The following is a 17,589-nucleotide window of genomic DNA, read 5'->3' as shown; positions in this document are numbered from 1 at the left end:
AATTTCGTTTCGTTTCGAAATCGTATTTTTTTTTTCTATAGTTGCAACAATTTATCGCGATTAAGTGTCGCCTGCAACCAAATTGAACAGGAATAACATCGCCGATAAGGAATCTTTTAAGTTTGAAGGGTAGACAGAGCAAAACTCGGAAGACCACATTTAGCTGATATCAAGTTGATTCAGAGATAGTGACCGGGAAGCGTATAGGGTACATACCCAAGTTTCGAACCACTTTTCCCTTGATTGATTTCTAAAATCTGTGCGTGGGGAGAAGTATCTATTTCATAATACACCTCCTTCCTAAAAACGTTGTAACAGGATTCGAACGTAAGAGATAAAATAAAGGTACCTACGTTTTACGTGCGCCGCCGTGCGCGTATAAATTATAAATAGGTAATGGAATGTGAAATATTAAAATTCGTTTAGAGAAATCTTAAAAAAGTGCAGTTCGATTCTGATTCTACTCCATTGACCGCAACCAATGCTTTTTTTCTGAGTTAAGCGATTAGGTTCCTATCCTAAGGTGAGGGAAAACATCGTTAAGAATCGTGAACATTGAAGCAACTGAATGAGTATTTTCAGGAGGCACCTACACGGAACTCACAATGATAAGAAAATAAAACAAAATATCTATTGGCATTATATTTATTTGTGTAAACTGAAAACAGGCACAATGGCCTCAGCCAATATGGCCCCTGAATATCTGGTTTATAGGTTTTATACATTTTATTATTAAATCATCAGGTTATTCAATCACATTTATCTTAGAACATAATACACCAAAATGTTTTCTCAGTGAATACATTTACGTACTGCTACACATAATCATTTTTAATTTAAAATAAAAATTTAAATGAATAATTGAATAAAAAATTATTCAAAAGTAGCTTAAATTTTTCCCATTGTAGTAACCTCAACCCTCCACTCTGGAAACGTCCGGCTTTTTTTGCATCATCTATCATTTTTGTCCGTCGAAACGTATAATAAAACAGCCTATAAACGAAACTAGAGCACGATCAGCGCGCGTAAAACGAAACATCCCGCTGTTTACATTCCCGCTATAATTTCGGAAAATCATTGTTGTCTACATCATAGTAACTATTTGCATGCCCAATTTCACCTCGATCAGTGCACTAATTTGGGCTGTACGTTGTTAGATCAGTCAGTCACTTTTGCGTTTTATTAAATAAGAACTGCATTCTATTACCATAAAAATGATAGTAATCAGTCATATACGACCAAACAACTATGTATATTTAGAGAAGCAAGAAAATAGATTTTTAAAAATTAATAGAGATACCACTTTTGTCATAGCTTTAAAATCATAAATTTAAAAATGCATAGGGAATGAAAGTTCTACTTGTGCCAAAAAGAACTCTCCAGGTTCTGAAGCAAAGAGGACGCTGTGATGATGCATCCGGGAAACCGATATGAGATCTAACAAAAATTTTATATGAGAAAAGTTCTCAAATACAAATTTGGACAGTTCAAAAATTAATGAAAAATTGTTGCAAAACCAATATTATTGTCATAAAACGTCGGGCTTAAATGAAGTCTAGAAATAATTTTAATTAACCATTTACAAATGGTACCAATCGTGAAGAATAGGACCTTCGGATTTGAGAATGGCAACACTTGAGATTTTTTTTTAAATGGTGTTGCCACTTGCACAAATGACCAATTTTTAGAGGTATAACATCTCACAATATTTATTAATAAAATAAAATTGCCTACTTAACATTAACACCTATTTTTATTCCAAAATATATTGATACTCGAACACAAATTACGTACTTCTGTGCAAAATATTTTATAATTGTGTTATAAGAATGTGCAAAATTATTTCTTCGATCGCGAAGTAAAAACATCCAATATGTATAAATATTAAAAACTATATAAAATAAAAATTGTTTTTTGAGTAAATAAGTATCGGGACGCATTGCACAAACCGTAGAAGAAAAAAATATGGAAAGCATCAACAGCGATGGTTTGATCAAAATTACGTCTAAAAATAATACGAAAATATCACATTTATTGCAATATATCAATATACACAAAAAATTATACTCCAGTGCCAAATTGGATTTACAATTATATATTAGTTAAACTTCTTAATTTCCTTTGGCGTATAACAAATCAGAGTACGATATCGCAAAGACTCATGATGTACAAGGAATTCGCCATAACGCCTTTTTTCACAATGTTTGAGAACTACACATAAAACTTGTAATGGCAAGTATTACATGTTACATGTTGTATCACATGTTGTAATAACATATATACAATTCTGTTAAAACCTCGCGTTGATCTACAATGCAGTAATTGAAACAAAATATTTTTACCCACGCATTTAAGACAGTTGTTTGTCTGTGGAAACTTTGTACGAGAAGCATTAAGTACTTTTTTTATTTTTAATACTGACAAAAATGGCTCGAAACAATGGAATGTCGGTAAAAAAAAAACCAGCACACACAACTGTACGTCATTTTTCTCTTTGACAAAAGAATCACTACAAACAAACAACTTTAAAACGAGTTTTTATTCTATTGCCACGTGTTACTGGCAACATTGGTATTTTGTTGTGTGAACGCGTTTGGGAAACTCTGTCCTAGGTTTAAGCCTCCAAATTGTTGAGTTAGTTGTTGTGGCTGTTGTTGGTTGAAGAACTGATTTCCTTGATTGAAAGGTTGTGAGGGAGGCATGGCTGGTTGAGCAGGGAACGGCTGCTGAAACTGGTTTCCCATTGGTGGGAATTGGTTAAATTGCATACCGTTTTGCGCCGGCACATTGTTAAATGCTTGAGGTTGGTACGCTCCACCGAAAGCAAACTGCTGTTGCGCAGGCGGCACGGGGTTAAATTGGTTAACTAAATTCGTAGAAGGTGTTTGACTGTACAGTGCTAATATACTGTCTTTAGTTAACTTTGATTTCTCTTTTTCTGTGGGAGCAGGTTGTTTGAAGAAGTTTTCCTCTTCAGTCTTCAAATCTGGTTTGGTTTCCGGTTTGGGTTCTGCTGGTTTCTCCTGCGGTGCTGAGAAGAAGCTTGAGAAAATGTCGTCGCTAGGTTTAGACTCTGTCTTGGCCGTGTCTAGTCCGAGTAGGTCAGCGGATCCGTTTGAAGGTTTAGCCTCGGCTTGACTTGTGGGCGTACTTCTGCCTAGTTTCGGACTGACTGAGGACTTTGGTTTCGGGATGCTCGGAATCACGTCAGATTTCTGAAAAACAAAAGGATTTTGCTAAACTTACACTTACAAAATTTTATAGTATGTAATTTGATTTACTCTGATTTTGCTACTAAGGCAGAGTGCATTGAAGCTTTCATGAAAATCGAACAATCCCGTTAAATTCCGTTCCCGCAAATCCTTTTTTAGTGTACACTCCCTAAGGAATCTTCATACCTTATTTCAACTTTCTAGGCTGTGCGTAGTCGGCGGAAAAAACACACAGCCGAAGCGAGGAGTCAGTCACTCAATAACAGTTTTAAATATTGATAATACAGAACATTTACTTACATTATACTTTTTGTCGCTAGTAGTGGGAGCTGGCAGGGGCCCGAGCCCCGACGATGTCGACTTCTTTTTCCGCTTTTGTTTTTCCATTTCTTCGTCTATTTCTTTATCCCTGAAATTATATAATTTAGAAAAACAATGAAATTGGTCAATTTTCTCACGTTTATATTTTTGGCTAGTCTATAGTGTATACGTCACACTTCATGTATACGAATTTTCTTGAGGTTAAGATAGATAGTTACTGTGATGAGGTAACAAACAAACAATATTAGTTAAAATACGGACAATACAAGCTTCTACCAAGGGTACAGTAATTGCTCTAAGTCCGAGGGCTAAACGAAGGATAATAAGTAATTGGCAAATGCTTGTGCTTGTTCATAATTGATAGAAAAAAAAACATATAAACAATCAATCCATACCAGTTAACTTTAGGGATAGTCGGCGGCACCCACTCCTTGGCAATATACTTCTTCTGCTCGTACTTGGCCCTGATGAAGGCTTCCAGCGAGGAGTCATTCTGCGGCCGCCTGAAAGAATCCGGTAGATTCGCTTCGTACACGGCGCGCGCTCGGGAATTACCCATCTGTTGGAGGGATACCTGGATACGAAATGGAAAATGTAAGCAAAATATCAGAAGAATCACCAAATGTAACAAAAATGCACTTTTATACATACATACATAAAATCACGCCTCTTTCCCGGAGGGGTAGGCAGAGACTACATCTTTCCACTTGCCACGATCTCTGCATACTTCCTTCGCTTCATCCACATTCATAACTCTCTTCATGCAAGCTCGGCGGTTTCGGGTACTTTTGACCTGACCCTTTACCAGGACGTCCTTAATTTGATCAATATACGTTCATCTAGATCTTCCCACTCCGACCTTTCCCTCCACACTTTTATGATTTAAAAAATGCACATCACCTAATAACAATTATTGGATCCTATCATTTCTGTATGTTTATTAAGACTTTAAATTAATTAATGATAGATAGTTAATAATAAATTAATTAATCACTGTGGCAAATAAAACAAATTTAATTTTTTAAATTACCACTTGCTCTGGAGTCCACGAGTCAAGATTGACACTCTTCACTTTGGAGATGTGCACACCGAGGTTGCGGTGGATGCCCGCACAACGGATGCACAAGAAAATGCCCAGGTTCCATGACGCCCATCGAGGACCTAATTTAATACATATACATTGTTCAGTTCAATTCAAAAGTGCTGTTTAATAAAATAGGTACACTAAAACAATTATTATACCGCCTAGACTCACAAATTTTAGAGTGGATCAGATCACACAAAGCAATAATTCTAATTATGAATGGACCACTTGGTTGATCAGACTGGAAAAATTATATAAATAGAACTTTATCAAACTTTGTGTATCATTATTATTGTTTTCAACTAGGAATAGTTTGCACATTTAGCAATTAAATTGACATAAGTATTAGATTGTATATCCTGTATCACTGTAGCATACAGTGGTACACTAAATAAATAAAATGACTCTTTTTGTTTTGCGAATTTTGGACCCGCCCAAATACATATATGATATGTTATTATGTCTCAGGCACATTTTGTTCATTGATGAAATTATTTCACCAATATTAGTAGTTGTTAAAAAAGTTGTACTCAACAAAATAACAAAAACAAAGTAATGTTAACAAACAATTGTCAACATTACTTTGTTTAGACTGCCTTGATACAGTTACTAATGTTACATAAAAATTCACTCATCGCAAAAGAAGTAATTATTAATAAATTGTTGGCAACATACATCATAATTAACTCTAAATGCAAATGTTACATAATTCATTAACAGTTCAACCTTGACTTAGTTTGGATGGGTTTGAAAAGGAAACTACAAATTACCAAGGCCATACACTTAACCAGCCAAGTGGAAGTCAGACTTGCATACTATATCTAATGAAAATATATTCCAACACAAGAATGCCTGTTCCGCCCATGTGAAACAAAAAGTAGTTATAATGGTTCATTAAATTCACCTTTAAAATTTTAACCCTATATAATTATAATGTCCAAATAAAATGATGCCAACATAGAGATATACATACATATAATCATGTCTTCATCTAGAGACAACAGTCTCAAAAAGTCACCATATTAATATACATGGCTTTAATGATGGAACTGAGATTTAAATAGTGACTAGCCTATCGCCTAAAAGAAGAACTCCAAGTGTATTACTTTCTCCTTGATTGACTTTTACAATCTGCATGGGATGCACACACTATTTGATATATAGACATGATAAAACTAAGTGTTTCACTGCCATTGGGCTCTAGAACCCTAAAAATACACAAAGCCTACCGTTGGAGAGGCAAACCTCTTTAGAGTTTTTTCTTCTAATTCCATCTTTAAATTGATTCAATTTTTTGATATAAATTTTTTTAACATTCAAGTCATGTCTTTGCCTCTCATCTAATACATAATAATATATGTAACTTAAAATAATATATTGTTTATTTTACTGAGTGCTCCATTATTTAATTTGAACCACTACTCAGTTAAATTAGTAATCTCTAATCCAAACCTTGAGGTACACTAATACATTCTCTGCAAGTTTCAAATGGTGAATAAGCATTCCTTTAAGTAAGATTAGAATTTCGTGCAAATAATTCAATAGAAAAAGTTTGATTATGTATGTTTTTTATTCAAGTATTATTATAAACATTCATAATCCTTAGGCCTTAGGGCTTCCATTTTCCTGTGCATGCACAGACCTTACTATTGAGAATGTATGTTTATTATAACTACTAAATAGTGGTTTATTCTGGAATTCCTATAGGAATGCTCTTATCTTGTCTCTTTTTCCATCTCTGGGGTTGCCTGTATTGATAGAGAATGGAAAGATAAGAAATGTTTGCCTGGTCAATTACCTGTGGATTTAGTTCATACATAAGAGTAACACATAGGCTAGAGTTAATCCACAGACGGAATTTAGTAAAGGTATAAATAAATATTTATATTATATTAATAGTTGCGTGTTCAATTAATGATAGGAAGCAACAGCACCTACATTTATGAGGTGAGTGAGGTGTCAACAAAACACATATATATGTTTACTTATTGTAAAAATGTTTTAAGGTCACAAGACTATACAATTTGCCAACTATTTAATATGCTAACACTGAGAGATTCACATAAAGGGAGAATTATTACTGAATATTAGTACTGTAGAAACAAGTTCTACAGTACATATATTCTCATGTTTTGAGATGCTTATACGCCAAAAAGGAGAAAAGAGAGAAGCTGAACCAAGCCTACTTATTATACGCTACTGATCATGAGAATTGATATTACAAAAAACCAAAAGATTTACCTTTAGCATCACAGTCAACGCAATATTTATTGTCTTCGTCTTTCAGCATTAGCATTAACACATTCTGACATCGATCCTGGATCTGTTTAGCACGGTCTTTTTCACTTTTAGAAGTCATTTCTGTGAAGTATTATCTAAAACCGTATAAATTCAATAAAATGGGTGGAATGCTTGTTTGTTGAAGAAAAGAGAAAGAATCATAGACTACCATAGATTGACAAAAGAAGCGTAGCAATTGATGAGGTGTAATTTGACAAGCAATTGGTAATCGACTAGATTTTTTTTTGTCTATGACTATAAAAGAGAAGCAAAGAGGGGTAAAACGGGTCTAACTAAAATCAGGATCAGAAAATGAATAATAAAAAATATATATTTTTAATTTAGATAAATTTATTAAAAATTTCAAGTAAACAAGCTTCCATCGATCTGGGGGATCAGATCATCCAATACTGGAGGAAAATCGGAAAAACTTTGGACTAAACTTCGGTAGTACACTTAAAGCTTTGTCATCTCAGTTTTAGAGGTGTTCGTTATATATGAGGTACTTAGCAGAATAAATATTACTAAATTATCTTTTATTAATATAATAATATACTTAATACTAAAAATAATATGATAATACTAATATATTAATAGAAAATTAATTTTTTATTACATTTGAGAACAGCTATCATACGTTGCGTAAACTAGTACAGTGTTATTAATGGCATCTATTAAATTAAACTGGAGGCGTTTATGAAATGATTTATGGATGATAAATTGATGAAACAAGATTTCTCTGTCCCATCCTAAAATAAAATTGTGTAAAAGTCACAACTAACACTCGACAAAAATCTTTAAAAAAATATATTAACATAACAAAAAAGAGAACCATTTTTTTTTTAAATCGGTTAAATATCTTAAATCTTCTACTAAATGTAACAAACACTTTCCTGAAAACGGCATCAAAATCCGTTTAGCGAAACGCGAGATAATTGCAGAAAAACAGCGCATTGCGCCTTTGGGTTGCGCTGCACTGCCAGTGGGGTGTTTATTGGCAATTGTCAATTAACTGTCAAGTCAAGTCAACCAAAATATTTTTGTGTTGGTCTCGCAGCTGTTCAACATACATTGTTTAATTAGATATCTTTAAAATAAATAAAAAGTATCGCCTTACAGCGCAGCCACCGTAATGTTTTTTTAATTGTCTTGTTTCGTTGCTGGATCGTAGAGCGAAGTATATTTTTTATTTAAGTTTTTGGACTTAAAAATGGGGAATCAGCTGGCAGGAGTAGCTCCCTCGCAGATTTATCCTGTGGAGCATTATCTTAGCGATCATGTTGACCTACATTTTGACCAGAGGTATATATTTATTAATTTGTTATTATTGTAATATTTTATTCGATTGTAAGTCCACATTTCATCCACACAAAATTTACGCATTTATGCTGGTTGGTCCCTCACTCTCGCACGTGGGTTTTTCATTGTCTGCATCACAAAAAAAAACTTGTGTATTTGTCAGCTGTATAGACTTAATTGTGTAAGATGGATGTTTATGATGATCTCATGTCTAAGAGGATGCTAATGTAATTAATTTACCAAGAGAAATCTCATAAATTACATGTTAATTATCCTTATTTCGATTTTAAACAAAAGCGACAATTAGAAGGCTTTATTGAAAAAATACCATGTGGTTCATAACTTGATGCCTTAAAATAACATAATTGTTATTTAATTACTTTCAAATAATCGGGAATTATTTCTATTATAACAATACTGTAGCCTTAATTAGTGGCAGGTAAGAATCAATAAAATTTTATAGAAAGCAAAAGAGATCCATAGGCATCTAAGTAAAACGGAATCAATAGTTACTTTCCACATGGAAAACACTATGCAATCATGGAGTAATAAATTTCATGATAATTTCAGCCTCGGCTCCACCCGTTTCCTGAAGGTGGCTCGAGCCCGCTCTCAAGAAGGACTTGTTGTGGTGAAAGTCTTTGCTGTGCATGATCCATCGCTGCCTCTGGCTGAACACAGGGAGAAGATTCTGAAGATCAAGGAGCAACTTGCTTCTGCATTTAACTGTTTGCCGTTCCAGAGAGTTATAGTAAGTGTTTGTTTGACAGGTATTTTTACCAGATTTGTTTTCCATACTGTGTTTAAGGAGTACAGATAACAGGTCCCTTCTTCCTGGAGTAAATCTCACTTAAATTTTCACCTTTCTTTAGAGGAGCCTGCAGAGTGGGTTTTGACAATGATCTTGAATTGGTTAAGTCTGGTTTTATAGATAACTATATCAACTCTTTATTGCACAAAAATAAAATGAAATCATACAGTTGTTCTATTATTGTTCTTTATCATTTATCCTGATACAGTCTTTTTTGAAAAAAATTCCCAGAAAAGTAATTTATTAAGCCTGTATTTAGATATTTTGGGAAAGAGTAAGCGTAAACAGCTGTTACATTTTTACTTATAGTAGGTATTTATATGTATAGTGATTCTGTGGGGTGTCACAATCCTAAGTAATGACAAATACAATGCAAAGAGAGATGTTATGAAGTATGTTATTCGCGATTCCCAAACTCTTTCTGCATTCAAACGATGAGTTAAAGATTATTATCTCTCGAGATAGACTTATATTATATATATACTCTCGAAATAGATTTATAGTATATATATTAGTATGTTTAATTAATAAAAATTAATTATGTAAGTATTAGCATGTATCTTTAGTTAAATGTTATTTATGCACACGCCATACCGCTCCAAAATTCATATCTCCTCTCATGGCTCTACTGGAAGAGATTTCTTTTGAAAAAAGTAGCACCTTTGTACTAAAATATCTGTATTAAATGCTCCTGTATATTATTTTGTGTACATAAATAAATAAATATTTAATATTTCCTACTTATTTCAGTTGACAGATAAAGCAGGTCTGATAATGCGCGAGTACTGCAAATGCAGTGTGTACGACCGCATGTCCACGAGGCCCTTCCTCACCACACTGGAGAAGAAGTGGATCACATTCCAAGTGCTGTATGCTCTGCATCGCATGCACAAGTTGGGGATCTGCCACGGTGATATTAAGGTTTGTCCTTTTATTTTTGATGTGTGATAGTATGGTGTGTCCTGGTTACATTTTCAAATCTTTGGTGTGCCCTTCAACTGTTAAGGTGTGTACTGTGTTGATTAATTAAGCCTGCTTCTGTTTAGGGGTCACCTGACCTCAACAGACATACACAAAGTATCAATATTTATCCTTTGCTGGTAGACAGAGCTGATATTAGATGACTTAATGATGAAAATCATCATATGAGACGCTGTTGTTGCCTATCAGATCATCGTTATCCACTTGGTTTTGGTCTATTTTGTGTTCTCTATTGAAAGAAGCTCATTGTCCAGATTCGTGCGCGGCTGTAGGGCACATGTACAGTGTACCCACAATTCAGGCGTGGTTAATCAAACTGCGAGCCCTTTATTTTTAGAATACTTTTTAGAGCGTTGTGCATTTTAGGTGAGGGGGCAACAAATGTTTAACTCTTTTAAACTCCCTTATCAAGAGAAAAAAATATTGATGTCGGTTTGATTTTAACATTTACTTCTGGCGGCTGTCTCAGTTCCATTCAACCTGTTATTTTTAATGCAATTAATTAACTCTTACTCTCATCGCCGCAGTCACAGGTGTTCTGAGTTTAAAATACAACATTCTATTAGAAGTTTCTTTGTTCCAGCTTGAGAACATTATGGTGACGTCATGGCTATGGGTGCTCCTGACCGACATAGCGTCGTTCAAGCCTACATTCCTGCCCGATGACAACCCCGCAGACTTCAGCTACTTCTTCGACACTTCTAGAAGGAGACTGTGCTATGTCGCGCCTGAGAGATTTGTGAGAGCGCCTGACCCTAACATTAGGCCAGCGGTAAGCTTGAATCTCTTTCATCTGTGTGCTTAGGAATTCTGGATTGGCGGTAACATTAATTACAGACTTGTTAGACTGATTTAATCTACTTTGTGAGATAATCATAAATGGAGAAAACTATGAAGTTTTTAGTTACTTATCTTTGATGTAGAAGAAATTACATCTTTCCGCTTACCACAATCCCCACATAATTCTATCGCTTCATCCATTCATAACACTCTTCATGAACCATCGGCAAAGGTACTATTCACCTGACGTTCTAAATTTTAAGACGAAATCAGTTTCAAATTCATTAAATGTTATTCTGTAAAAAATATTGACTAATAACATACATATATAAAGTCCTGAAAAAACTGAACGGTCACGTTCAGCTGTATGGCTTCATGATGGAATTGAGATTCGAATAGTGACAATGTGTTAATAAATGCTCCTTTATTCTACAGGCCGACGACAAATCAGGTGGTTTATTGCTGAGCGAGTCCCCGTGCAAAGTCGGGGAGCTAGTGCCTAGTATGGACATATTTTCTGCGGGGTAAGATTAGATATACATATATTTTCTTCATAAGTGTTTTGTTTTGTAACATAGGTTCTAACGTTTACATTGACGTTGTAACTTACCTTATTTTGACTCGTTAAAAAAGTTCTGTCACATAATATCGCTGTAGAAAAGTTATTGTTTACCTTCAATATGTTGACACTACTAATAAAAAAGATAAAAAAAGTCAAAAAATAATCATTTTTTGTAATTAAACCTTGTCTATATCTAAATTCTCTCCCACAGTTGCGCCCTACTAGAACTATGGAACGACGGTACACCAGCTTTGGACTTGCCTGGCCTTCTGTGTTACCGCAACGGGGAAGATAGGCCTTCAACCATGACCCTGCCCGAAGGTCATGACCCCAGGTTGAGGAATTTACTGCACTCCATGACTGAGAGGAACCCGAGGGATAGAAAGAGCGCCGAGTTGTATTTAGACGAAGCTAGGGGCAAGTGAGTATAATGCAATAAAATTTAATAGATCTTCCTTTTGGCTTTAGACCCAGTTGCATCCTCACCTCTCTGGAAAAGATGCATGCATCGGTGAGTTAGGTTTTTACATGAAGCAACTTCTGCGTCACCTTTGCAAACTTTACAGGGGAACCTGCACAAGATGAATTTCCCTATTTTAATAGTGACCACTAATGACATCCATGGGAAGAGGTAGAGTAGTATTTGAGTGTCGGGAACCACACGGCACAAATGCATTACATATTTATTACATTTTCAATACTGTTAGTAAAACAGTCAGGTTAGGGAAGGCATCTTGAAGAAATCCGAACTTTCAAGTCGTACTACACTAGACTTGAAGTCAGCTCAATAATTCTTGCATAGTGATCATTAGCGGACCCTGGGTCATCCTTAAGCTCAGTGCAATTTGAAAAAAAAACGGTAGTAGGATTATGTTGATAACAGATAACTAACAATCAGTGAACATACATTAAAAAAGAGAACATCTTACTCTTGTTTTGAAGTCAGTTCAAAGCGTTAGAGATTCCAACTACATTCAGGCTTTATTTACTAGAGTCAAAAGGTTTTTAAGTAATATCTCACACACAAGCATTCCTAATAACTCACATTTTGTCCTCAGCTTGTTCCCGGAATACTTTTACTCGTTCCTCCAGTCTTACATGCTGATATTCTCAGCCCAGCCCATCCTGCCAGCCGATGAGAAAATCCTTCGCATCCATCAAGACATCAAGAACATCATAAAAATCTTCACTCAACCCTCGGACACAAAAAACTATAAGGACCTAGTCGAAGAGGCAACAGTTAAACAGACCGGCATTGAAACATTACAAAAAGACGGGTTCAAAGTGATGTCGTTGAATACCACAGACGATGACGAAGAAGAAGAAGAAATTGTGAATGTGCAACAGGACAGTGAGGGGTTGATTTTGATTACGTCATTGGTGACGTCATGCATAAGGGGGTTGCATCATTGTACGTCGAAGTTGTACGCGTTGGAGATTTTGCAGTTGCTATGCGAGAATTCCAGTTCGGAGACTATATTGGATCGGATACTGCCGTACATTGTAAGTACTAGCTTTGCGCGAATTTACCGCCACCTACACGCACGAATTTACCGCCACCTATAAAAGAATACAGGTTTTACGCTAAACCCTACTATACTAGTTTTTACCGGCATAACAAGTGGCCTAGAACCATCTCCAGACGTTTAAACAAATCAATCTATATGATCACGTCTTTATCCCTTGTAGGGTAGACAGAGCCAGCAGTCTTGAAAGACGGTCCGGCCAAACAAAACGTATAATATATACCTATTAATGATGAGTGTGTTTGCTTTATTTTCACGCATAATCTACAGGACGGATTTAGTTAAAATTTAATCTGCACGGGTAAAAAATAAACTAATAATATAACATACAGGGCACTTTTTGTTCCAAAAAAGTAGCTTTAAAACAAATAAAAATAATAAACTAATAATATAACATACAGGGCACTTTTTGTTCCAAAAAAAGTAGTTTTAAAACATATAAAAATAATAAACTAATAATATAACATACAGGGTACTTTATGTTCCAAAAATAGTAGTTTTAAAACATATAAAAATAATAAACTAATAATATAACATACAGGGTAATTTTTGTTCCAAAAAAAGTAGCTTTAAAACATATAAAAATAATAAACTAATAATATAACATACAGGGTACTTTTTGTTCCAAAAAAAGCAGCTTTAAAACGTATAAAAAAAAACTTGAACTCCACAGATCCACCTCTCCCACGACAGCTTATCCCGCGTGCGCGCAGCGGGCGTGCAAGCGGCGACGCGATGCGTCCGTCTCGCTCGCTCGCTGCCGCCCGCCGACTGCAACGTGTTCCCGGAGTACGTGCTGCCGGAGCTGGCGCCCAGGGCCACGGATCCCGCGCTGGCGGTGAGGATAGCGTACGCGAATAATATTGGTGAATAAATAAATGTTTTGTCATTATTTTGTAGGTACTTTAGTGTTGCCTAATAATATTGGTAAATAAATAAAGTTTTGTCGTTATTTTGTAGGTACTTTAGTGTTGCCTAATAATATTGGTAAATAAATAAAGTTTTGTCGTTATTTTGTAGGTACTTTAGTGTTGCCTAATAATATTGGTAAATAAATAAAGTTTTGTCGTTATTTTGTAGGTACTTTAGTGTTGCCTAATAATATTGGTAAATAAATAAAGTTTTGTCGTTATTTTGTAGGTACTTTAGTGTTGCCTAATAATATTGGTAAATAAATAAAGTTTTGTCGTTATTTTGTAGGTACTTTAGTGTTGCCTAATAATATTGGTAAATAAATAAAGCTTTGTCATTGTTTTGTAGGTACTTTAGTGTTGCCTAATAATATTGGTAAATAAATAAAGTTTTGTCATTGTTTTGTAGGTACTTTAGTGTTGCCTAATAATATTGGTAAATAAATAAAGTTTTGTCGTTATTTTGTAGGTACTTTAGTGTTGCCTAATAATATTGGTAAATAAATAAAGTTTTGTCATTGTTTTGTAGGTACTTTAGTGTTGCCTAATAATATTGGTAAATAAATAAAGTTTTGTCATTGTTTTGTAGGTACTTTAGTGTTGCCTAATAATATTGGTAAATAAATAAAGTTTTGTCATTGTTTTGTAGGTACTTTAGTGTTGCCTAATAATATTGGTAAATAAATAAAGTTTTGTCATTGTTTTGTAGGTACTTTAGTGTTGCCTAATAATATTGGTAAATAAATAAAGTTTTGTCATTATTTTGTAGGTACTTTAGTGTTGCCTAATAAAATTGGTAAATAAAGTTTTGTCATTATTTTGTAGGTACTTTAGTGTTGCCTAATAACATTGGTATATAAAGTTTTGTCATCATTTTGTAGGTACTTTAGTGTTGCCTAATAACATTGGTAAATAAAGTTTGTCATCATTTTGTAGGTACTTTAGTATTGCCTAATAACATTGGTAAATTAAGTTTTGTCATTATTTTATAGGTACTTTAGTATTGCCTTATTATCGATAGTTTGTACAATCAGTAGGAAAAATATATCGATAGTTTTTGATTTGCAATATTTGATATTACAGTTTTAAAAGTATCCATTATGATGGTGGTTCTGTTCTGCACAATCAATAGTTACATGTATCGATAATATTGATACTATCGATATCGATACTTTTGTTTTTTCCCAAACTTTCGATACCTAGTGGATTATCGAGCGGCATCCCTATTGCTTTGTGCGTCTCGCTCGCATGTTGGACAAATCATTATGAAATATTTTTCTAAGAAAAGAAACAAATTTTGACATGTTAGTAATCGGTGATTAAATAATGATCTAAACCCTTTTTATTATTTACAGCGAAATTAGCAGAAACTGCGGTACGTTTCCTCGACCAGACACAAAATATGGTGGATAAAGAAGCTGCTAAAATAAACTACGAAACGGAATTGTCCGCTCTACACGAAATGGTAAATCTATTCATATAAATTAACCTTTTACATAGATATAAAAGCGAAAATACTTACTCGTTCGCCATCTCATTCACTTACTCATCCACCCACACTCATTCACTCACTCATCCACTAACTCATTCGCTCACTAATTTTACACACTGATCAAAAAATCTCAAAAACTACTAAGCCAATAAGAAATGAAGAAATTTGGCAGGAAACTAGGAGAAGTCCTCTAACTAGGGATTTTTGAAAATTCCAGCGGGAATTAGAGATAACGGAATTTTCATTTTACGCGCACGGTGCCGCGGGCGATCTCACAGCTAACGTAGACACACGTAGACCACGTTTCTTTCAATATTGTTCGCTCTGTCTACCCCGCAAGGGATATAGACTTGACTATTTATATATATAAATGTATTTTTTTAAAACTTTTGTCCAGGTCCGATCGACTGTGTCATACCTCCTGACTGACTCGCAAGCAGTAGTCAAACGCGCTCTAGTCGACAATGGAATCACCAAACTGTGCATATTCTTCGGGAAACAGAAAGGTGAGCACATTTACTGTTATCTTTGGGAATGCACTTCATTCATATATTGTACGGGTTGCTAATTGGAGTGCCGTGTGGTTCCCGGCACCAATGGAATAAAATAGGACAACTCCATCTCTTTCCCAATAGGCTTATATAATTGAGATTCCTCTTTTAGGCGATGGGCTAGCAACCTGTCACTATTTGAATCTCAATTCTATCATTAAGCCAAATAGCTGCACGTGGCCATTCAGTCTTTTCAAGCCTAAAGGCTCTGTCTACCCTGCAAGGGGTATAGACGTGATTATATGTTATGTTATGCTTATTGGATTTACCTTTGATAACAATTAAGTAATGGGAAGTTGAGCGTCGATGGTCGAATCGGTAAGGTGCCCGGTTAAGAGGCGTGTTTCGCATAAAGGCACCGGTTCAAATCCCATCGCGGCCATGTACCAATGATTTCGAAGTTATGTACGTTTAGTTTGAATATTATTATTCATCGTTATTTACACATTACATTATTTATTACACATTTATATTATTATTACACATTTAAATTATCGGTTATCCGATGCTCTTACGATGAGGGAAAACATCTTGAGGAAACCTACACATTCAGGCAACTGGATGTATAACCATGGATCCAATACGGGTTAGGTTTAGGTACCTGCAAAGTTTGCGGAGATCAGATGGGAGTCACTTCGTGTAAAAACCTGACTCACCCAATCCAGGATCCATGGTCAGAAGCACACCCCGGGCTCCTCTCCAGAGTGGTTGCATCCTCATGCATCCTATAGCCTGGAAGAAGATCGACAGTGTGGATAGCTCAGAGTTTGTTAAAATAGTGTCGGTAATTACAATTTTATCGATGGTAATTTCGATATTGAGTTTCAATATTATCGATAGTGACCTTGCCCTATATAGCCGCGACTTCGTCCGCTTGGAATAGTTATTTTGGGCATCATTGAAGCCCTCAAGGATGAATAATTTTCCTTTTTTTTACATATTCCATTATTTCTTTGCTCCATATAGTTGCAGCGTGATGTTATATAGCCTCAAACCTTTCTCGATAAATTGTATATTCAACCCAAAAAGAATTTTTTTACAAAGCGACATTGGCAAATCAGAAATGTTCACAAAAAAAACAGCGCTGTGATTGGTTGATTTTGATTTGGCGCTTTCATTCGACTTTTTTAACTTTATAACGTACTATATACGTACTCAATTAATAATATTTTTTTTTGTTCTAGCAAACGACGTGATCTTATCGCACATGGTAACGTTTCTAAACGACAAGGAGGAAGTGGCGTTACGCGGATGTTTCTTCGACCGAGTGGTGGGGGTAGCCTCGTATGTCGGACAACACGCTGCACCTATTTTAGTGCCTTTATTGCAACAGGTTAGTAAACATGTATGTTTGTCTATCCATAAAAAAAAATTCCTTAAGTTCCATAGTAAAGATTTGCGAAAATCCCTTACATAGATATTTTTTCAATATCCACATCTTCATACGTAACCTTTTTTGATTGTAAAAAAAAGTTGTACAAATCAGCCAGTATCGTTCTGCATTCTTTAAATTTTAAATAAGTTCTAAACCCTTTTTAAAATTTCCAATTTCCAACTGTTTATACTTGCCAGTATCCTTCCATGGCCTTAAAGATTTTATTTTCAGTTCTAATTGAAAAAAACCTCACGGCCAATTTGATAAAGCCCCTGCGCGCTAAATTTCATAGTAGCGCGCAGAGGCTTTCTCAAATTGGCATTGACAGTGTACGTTTTATATGTCAAAAAAATGCTAAAATACATTTTTTGTAACAATTAAATGCATTATTTTCATTAATCCAA

At 34.9% G+C, this 17,589-nt stretch overlaps 2 protein-coding genes across 2 annotated transcripts in view; one reads left to right on the top strand and one right to left on the bottom strand.

The window, feature by feature from the left end:
* Window positions 1-631: 631 nt before the first annotated feature.
* On the bottom strand, window positions 632-7,098 carry LOC106135989 (stromal membrane-associated protein 1). The gene is made up of 5 exons (XM_013336415.2): window positions 6,859-7,098; window positions 4,564-4,694; window positions 3,929-4,107; window positions 3,513-3,621; window positions 632-3,215 (listed from the first exon to the last, which is right to left on the bottom strand). Exons 1-5 carry the CDS (start codon window positions 6,974-6,976, stop codon window positions 2,544-2,546), a joined length of 1,209 nt encoding a protein of 402 aa, XP_013191869.1. The 5' UTR covers window positions 6,977-7,098; the 3' UTR covers window positions 632-2,543.
* An 818-nt stretch (window positions 7,099-7,916) lies between these two features.
* Window positions 7,917-17,589, top strand: part of LOC106135935 (phosphoinositide 3-kinase regulatory subunit 4) — a 30,066-nt gene continuing 20,393 nt past the window's right edge. Inside the window, exons 1-11 of the mRNA XM_060951144.1 lie at window positions 7,917-8,199; window positions 8,767-8,947; window positions 9,758-9,928; window positions 10,572-10,760; window positions 11,204-11,292; window positions 11,542-11,751; window positions 12,389-12,833; window positions 13,530-13,722; window positions 15,123-15,232; window positions 15,657-15,765; window positions 16,995-17,143. Of these exons, the coding sequence (XP_060807127.1) occupies window positions 8,108-8,199; window positions 8,767-8,947; window positions 9,758-9,928; window positions 10,572-10,760; window positions 11,204-11,292; window positions 11,542-11,751; window positions 12,389-12,833; window positions 13,530-13,722; window positions 15,123-15,232; window positions 15,657-15,765; window positions 16,995-17,143 (1,938 nt within the window). The 5' untranslated portion in view covers window positions 7,917-8,107. The remainder of the gene's footprint in view (window positions 8,200-8,766; window positions 8,948-9,757; window positions 9,929-10,571; window positions 10,761-11,203; window positions 11,293-11,541; window positions 11,752-12,388; window positions 12,834-13,529; window positions 13,723-15,122; window positions 15,233-15,656; window positions 15,766-16,994; window positions 17,144-17,589) is intronic.

The sequence above is a fragment of the Amyelois transitella genome, chromosome 24 (assembly GCF_032362555.1).
Source record: "Amyelois transitella isolate CPQ chromosome 24, ilAmyTran1.1, whole genome shotgun sequence".
NCBI classification, from domain to species: Eukaryota; Metazoa; Arthropoda; class Insecta; order Lepidoptera; family Pyralidae; genus Amyelois; species Amyelois transitella.
This window is presented reverse-complemented; position numbering and strand designations above follow the sequence as displayed.